Source organism: Chenopodium quinoa, unplaced genomic scaffold, assembly GCF_001683475.1.
Source record: "Chenopodium quinoa cultivar QQ74 unplaced genomic scaffold, ASM168347v1, whole genome shotgun sequence".
NCBI classification, from domain to species: Eukaryota; Viridiplantae; Streptophyta; class Magnoliopsida; order Caryophyllales; family Amaranthaceae; genus Chenopodium; species Chenopodium quinoa.
Window position 1 is genome coordinate 1,477,179 of NW_018742329.1, and position 7,395 is coordinate 1,484,573.

Consider the following 7,395-nt stretch of genomic DNA (forward strand, 5'->3'; position numbering starts at 1 on the left):
TTATCATATTGTATATTTATAATTAGGACCTTTTATAAAACTGATTTATGTAACTGGGTTAGCATAAGAGATCTGTGTTATGGAATGATGAGTTGGCAATTTTAGATTTTCTCAATAATTATCCTATAATTTTTTTATCTTAATATTTGTGTTAAAGAGTTTATGATAATTAATTAGTATTAAATATAAGTTGATCATTCACAAAAATACTAATAGTTTGTATTAATTGTTTGAGATCACAAACATAGCTTAATAATTTTACTAGGGTTGGAGTCGAATCTGAGCATTGGTAATGTGTATATGAAGATCACGTAACACATTTTAGAATGATGTGAATGTTTGTACTAATTGTTTGAGATTAATAGGTTAAATTAATACTAATAGTTCTACACATATAAGCAGGTGCACTTTTACTTTTGATTGCAAAAATGTGTTGGTGTAATTAATGGAGGGACATATGGAGGGTTGTCAATATTTGGATGTTGATAGTATGGAAGGATTAGAGTCTTTAGATGTTGATAATAGGGAAGGATCGGAGTCATTGGATGTTGATACTATGAAAGGATTGGAGTCATTGCATGTTGATAGTACGGAGGTAAAAAACGAAGCACTTGATGTGGAAGGCATGATATGTGAAGGTGGGTGTATCAAACAAAACTCAGAGCAGTTTATGTCTCCCTTGAACTCAATAGGTACATTAGAGACAGTAGTGGGGAGTAATAATGTTAGTGGAATGAATATTGTTGAACCTCCCAAGATTGGAATGATATTTAAGAGTTGGCAAGATGTGGAATCATACTACAAAGAATATGCTCAGCAACAAGGATTTGGAGTGACAAGGGCACAAGGTGTATATTCTAAAGGCGAAGTTAGAGACCATATTGCAACCACATGGAAGTGTGAATGCTGGGACAGACCAGATATGAGAGCGGTGAGGGAAGCAAAGAAGAGAGCTAAGGCTATGGATGTATCTGGTTCGGTAGTTGGTGATGTTGGGTGTGTTGAAGACCTAAGGCAACGCAAGAGAAAGTCAAAAAAATGTCCGTGTCAAGCTAAGTTGTATGCTAGTCTTAACCATGACGGGGAGTGGGAGATAAAGAAAGTGCAGCTAGAACATACCCATGATCCAACACCACGGAAAGCAAAGTTAGTGAAAGAGTATAGGATGAGGAAATTTAACTCTAGAGCTCGTAAGAACTTGCTTAACTTTTATGAACAAGGTGTGCCAGTTACACAAATTCATGGGTGCTTTGCTTCTCAAGCGAATGGAAACCTTGAGTATACTGTGAAAGACTTACAACATGAGTTTTACAAGGCAAGAAGGAAGAAAACCGCTGGAGGTGATGCAGTTGCCATGTTGAAATATTTGAAACAAATAAAATGGAAGCAAGGGGTCACAATTTTTATCATTCCAAAAGATTAGACCGGGAGGGTAGGTTGAAGGATGTCATATGGGTTGATGGGCGTAGTAGGGCCGCTTATGAAGAATTTGGCGATGTTGTCTGCTTTGATGCTACATACATAACAAATGAGTATCAATTACCATTTGTTAATTTTGTGGGAGTAAACCAACACGGTCAAACAATACTACTGGGATGTGCATCGGTTGCTCATGAGGACATCGATACATTTAGATGGATATTCCAGGAGTGGTTGTCATGTATGAATAACAAGGTCCCTGTAGCAATTCTGACTGACCAAGCCGCTGCAATGAGAGGGACCATAGAGGAGGTGTTGCCTTCGATGCGTCATCTATGGTGCATATGGCACATTATGCGCAAAATTCCCGAGAAACTAGGGAAATGTGAAAGGTATGTTATACACAGTGTTGACTGTCTAGTAATATTAGGTAGTAAAAGTTATGAACCCTTTTTTATAAAAATCTTTAATCTTAATGAATTTCAGGTACAAAGATTTTAAACCGGTTCTAAAGGCAGTTGTATATGAAAGTTTGAATGTGGAAGAGTTTGAAAGTAGGTGGGTTTTGCTTATTAGAGAATATGACTTGGAAAACAATGATTGGCTCTCAAGCCTATACACTGAAAGGCACATGTGGGTTCCTGCTTTCATGAGAGACTACTTTTGGGCTGGTATGAAGAAAACTCAGCGGGTGGAAAGTATTACTAGTTTCTTCGATGGTTTTGTGAATCGGAAGACAAAGCTATTTGAATTTCCTGCCAAGTATGCGATGGCCATGAGGAAGCGAGTTCGTGATGAGTCAGCTGCAGATGCAAATTGTGCGAAATATGTAAGACGACTAGTCACTGGTTTCACGGCGGAGAAGTTTTTTCAAGGGTTGTACACAGACACTAAGTTTCGAGAGGTTCAAACAGAATGTACTCGAATCATGCATTGCTATTCTAAGGAGAAGAAGATGTTGGATGCAAACATAATTGAGTATGAAGTCGAAGACCGTGTATGGAGTATACCAGAAGGGAAAAGTGAAGAAGTCCTAACGGATAGAAAGGTATCTTATTGCTACCTACAACAACGAGACTAATGAGGTGGAATGTGAATGCCGCAAATTCATAACTCATGGGATAATGTGCAAGCATATGATTCAAATACTTTATAAGAATCATGTTGTCGAAATACCTCAAAAATACGTGGTGAACCGATGGCGCAAGGATATTAAAAGGAAACACACCGAAGTTGAGGTGTCTTACCACAACTCGGATGAAGATGAGGTCATGAAAAAATACAATAAGTTGTTGGGTGAGTTTGAAGAGTTATTTGATGATGCTGATTTGGTGAATGATGAAGCTGTAGAATTGGTAAGTAATGCTTTGAAGCACATACGAAATGAATTGGAACAATGTAGGCTTAAGAAGGCAGCAGAGAGTGTTTCAATGTCATGTCCGGAGCAAGGGAAAGTATCCGGATTGGATGCTAGTGACACTCCGAACACCATGGCTATGCCAAATACTAGAGATGACACTGAATTGGAGGATCAAGTTGTGACTGTGAAAGATCCTGTAAGAAATAAATCACCACGTGGGCGGCTATACACCGAAGAGTACACTAAAACGGAGGATCAAGTTATCACTGTGAAAGATCCTGTTAGAATTAAGAAACCCCGTGGGCGTCCAAAGGGTTCAAGAAATAAGACTCTTGCTGAAATGATACAAGGCAAGATAAGGAAGAATACTTCAGGGGTCAAAGGCGAGAAAGCTAATGTTGGGCGAGCTGGTAAAGCAAAGAACAAGGAACAAACTGGTACACATAAGAAAACTGGAAGACCAACAACCAAAAACCCGATTGAAGGGATTGTGAGTGGATGCACATTCACAACCTCTCTGCAGGGGTCGTCAACTAGAAATGGGCAATAGGTAAATCAATGACAATAGTTGACAGTTTGAAAGAATGTGATTGTTGATAGTTTGATTAAAGTACTACCATTCCTTAATGATGTACTTACATTACCTCGTTAATTATAGGTGAAGTTGTTAAATGAGCTTGTGCCGATAAAGGAGCTGTTAAGAACCGAAAGATTTATCATTGTTTGGGGATGATTAATAGTTGATTCGTAATAACAACGGATTGAAGTATAGGAATCTTACTAACAACTATTATTTTGTTTTGTTTTCACAGAGGAAGAGGAAGGCGGAAAATGACCAGCGTAAGGCCGATAACCAAAAGCAAGCTGCTACAAAGTCATTGAATGTAATAGGAACAACGAAAAGAAGACGGTGAATGTGGATGGGGTATTTTAATGGAAACGTTAAAGCAAAATCGTGCGAATTTGGTCATGTTTGAAATAAAATCAAAATCAAGATGCATTAACTCTTGATGATGTTGTAATGAGACTTATTTGTTGTAATTGGACTTATTTGTTGTTATGACACTTATCTGTTACAGGTATGAAAATTAGACTTTAAGAATTTACCAAGTAATTATTATCACTGATTCGTTTTTTAGTTTACAAATTACTCTTTTATCGAACCAAATCTGTATTAAAACTTGGAGACATGTGCACTCCATGGGATGTGGGCCGAAGGTCCATGATCCAAGGCATTTGTTTTTACCTCTTCACTACATGGATTGGGGCAGTAAGAATCATAAATATTATGCATTGTTTGGGCCGGATATTATAGAGTGTATGTTGTCCTACACTTGAGGGTTTTATGTGAATATGGGCCAGAATGAATTGGGCCCCATAGCATGGATTACAAACCCATATTGTAAGATAACATAAAATCACTAATACATATATTAAGTGAACACAACACAATATTAAGTAGAATTTATTTACTTATATAATATTTTGCTAAATATTAAACACAACACAATCAGTAATACATTTGACTATATAAAAAAAAAAAAACAATAAGCATGCCATCCGTTAATAATTAATAATTTAGGAAGATTAGCATATATTAATAATTAGTGGCGAGTTTTATGTGAATATGGGCCAAAATGACTTGGGCCCCATAGCATGGATTACAAACCCATATTGTAAGACAACATAAAATCACTAATACATATACTAAGTTAACACAACATAATATTAAGTAGAATTTATTTACTTATACTACGTATAATATTTTGCTAAATATTAAACACAACACAATCAGTAATACATTTGATTATATATATAAAAAACAATGTAAGAACTCCTTTTGGTACAAACAATTGGTTCAACTATCCCAATACATCTCCGTATGAAAATGGGTACCGTTATTTTAATCTTTTTTTCTGAATCGCCCTTAATCACCATCTGCCCAAGTTATCCCTCCCTCTACTTTCACACTACAATTAGCTCGTACTTTCCTTTTCCTTCTTGATCTATTACTTGAATCTGGACCCTCAGGACTACTGCTAGAGTCACTGCTAAGTGGGTATGGTTTCTTGCGTCTTATTACCATTTCTGGTCTACACCGCTTGTAATTGACCATATTTAAACAGGAGGTCTTGTAAATGCTGGCTCGTTTTAGCCCTATGAGCTTATTTGTGAACATGTCTACATGAAAATCCTCCATCTTTACATTACTAATGTTTTTTGCAATCGCACCCATTCTTTATCCAAGAAGGTTTGCATGTCCAAGACATTCACTTTGCACCCCCCATTATGACCAATTCTACCACAAACTTTGCAAATTTTCATTATGTTTTTGTGGTTTTTTATTTAAAATTTTTTTTCTTTGAGATTTAGGTGAGATCTTTACGTGTGAATAGAAGGTAAAAGTTAAAATGCAGGACAATATTAATATGATGGGAAAAAGAAGAGTATTTACTTCTATCTGATATATACTCTTAAAACATGGAGGAATTAAATTTATTTTAAATACTCTCCGCTTTTTTTAAATGCTCCATGTAGTTGTTTTTGGGTATTTTTTAGTTGAATTTTTTTCATTTTTAATACTAGCTCTTTACTTGCGTAATTCAAATGTAGGTGATGTGATGACATCATCCTATTGCAAATTATCAAATATTCTAGCAATATTTTGGTGCATTTTGTAAGTCAAAAATTATATCTCATACAAATTCCAATTTAATCTTTTATCCTTTTGTTTTTTTAGAACAAAATTTATTTTTTAACATAAGAAAAAATAACACTTTAATGACTGCCTTTATTTTGCATAGGAATATTGAAGTTCTTATGTTACCACTCTAATGGAAGTTAAAATGTAGTGCCATCCATAACTTTGTTGAGAAGATTTTTACATTAACAGGTGCCGCAAGGAATGTAGGTGGCTTCGCATTTAATAAATCAAGATGGCGACTACAGCTGTATTAAATGCATGGTGAAGGAGGAAGTATTCATTTTCAGGTGTATTATGGGCCAACTTAAAATAGTGATATCTATATTTTGAGATACATATATAAATTTTGAGATGCATATATACATTTTGAGATATATATATTTTTAAAATTATCTATATTTTCCAAATTTCCTGACAATTGCAACGTTATAACACTATATAATTTATTTTTAGTAAAACTTTTGAAACTAAGCCAGAAGTACTGTTTCTTTAGATGTTGTTTTTTCGAAATTGTTAAAGGTTTAGCGGATGACAATTAAATGCATTTATTTTGTGTTAGGATATATTATTGAGAATATAACTTAGGGACCTTTATTGTAGCCTAGAATCTTCTACAGTAAGCTATTTCCTTATTAACATTTTACATGATATATATTAAAATTTCTTAATACACTTATCATAGAAACATTTAAACATTTAATTATATTATAATATAATAAGAAACAAATTAGACATGAGATAGTCCCACAATAAACATTTCATACTTGCAAATTAAAAAACCCAACATAACAAGAGGAGAGTCCATGTTGCAATTAAAAACCGTAAATACAAACTGAGTCGTAGTTAAATTCCATGACATATCCAAATACTAACTAATAAGCTAGAAATATAACTAACAAACCATGCCGATCACACTACCACATGAAAGGAAAACGTGTAGCGCATTACTAAGCTAATGACCAATCATCTTAGAATTGTTCAGAGGTAGGGCATAATATACACATCCTGCTCATTTCTGAGATTTGCTAGGGCAACGGTTGAATACATAGTCAGCATTTTGTTCTCGTGAGTAAACCACATTCGACTTGTATCCATATGCCCCGAGTACTCACTATAGAGAGTGAACAACCCGCGGAACCTCGCATTGATGTCTACACTGATCTTCAACACCGATGGGCTTGAGACGTGCTCCCTTAAGTAAAATTACCTCAGCCTAGTTTTCAGGTTGTAATCATCCTTCTACAAGTAACAATCATGTGAGTACAAATTTAAAAAACCTATCTCACTACATTATGAAGTGAAACGCAAAATTAAGACACTAACCATAATTTCCGTTGGATTTTCAAACAATTTAAACATATTTTTATTAGTGCGTGTGAACATACTATATGTTAATAAATATTATAAATTGTAACAACAATTGATACATAAGCCAGAAAAAATAAATTAATAAAAGTATATTTATTGATCTTAACAAATGAGTTACAATAATATGTAAAACATCTAACTTGCTTCTGGAGTTAAATTTAAACTAAATGAGTAACTTCATGTATAAAAATTGCATATTTAATAATTCAAGACATTACAATAATTAGTCCTCAACATTAATTAAAAATGGAATCCATATGTTTAAGTATAAACCAAATTGAGGCATTCACTTAGAATTTAACATTGGGAAATACCCAAACTTAATCACAATTTAATTAAAAACAATTTTAAATTGTACTAAAAACAAAAAATCCTCTCATGAGTCAGCTCAAAGTCAAACCTCCAACTAGGATATCCATTGCCAGTGGACCAGGTAGCCAAATACTTCTACAAGATCAACTTTGTAATGAAAAAAATATCACGGCCACATTATTTCTACATGCATGCAATGCATTTGATTTATATTACTTGATGGAATTTGCAT

The 7,395-nt window shown here is 34.4% G+C and overlaps 1 protein-coding gene across 1 annotated transcript; it reads left to right on the top strand.

Moving 5' to 3' along the window:
* Positions 1-445: 445 nt before the first annotated feature.
* Positions 446-3,864, top strand: LOC110689480 (protein FAR1-RELATED SEQUENCE 6-like). Its single transcript, XM_021866270.1, has 7 exons — positions 446-1,340; positions 1,424-1,811; positions 1,906-2,467; positions 2,577-3,269; positions 3,438-3,500; positions 3,592-3,663; positions 3,859-3,864. Exons 1-7 carry the CDS (start codon positions 446-448, stop codon positions 3,862-3,864), a joined length of 2,679 nt encoding a protein of 892 aa, XP_021721962.1.
* The last annotated feature ends 3,531 nt before the right edge of the window (positions 3,865-7,395 follow it).

Bases quoted from the DNA above. Each gene is read 5' to 3' on its own strand.
- LOC110689480 (XM_021866270.1), top strand. From the start codon at position 446: ATGGAGGGACATATGGAGGGTTGTCAATATTTGGATGTTGATAGTATG. The intron at 1,812-1,905 runs GTATGTTATACA...AATGAATTTCAG, and splicing joins AAACTAGGGAAATGTGAAAG to GTACAAAGATTTTAAACCGG. The intron at 3,270-3,437 runs GTGAGTGGATGC...CGTTAATTATAG, and splicing joins AAAACCCGATTGAAGGGATT to GTGAAGTTGTTAAATGAGCT.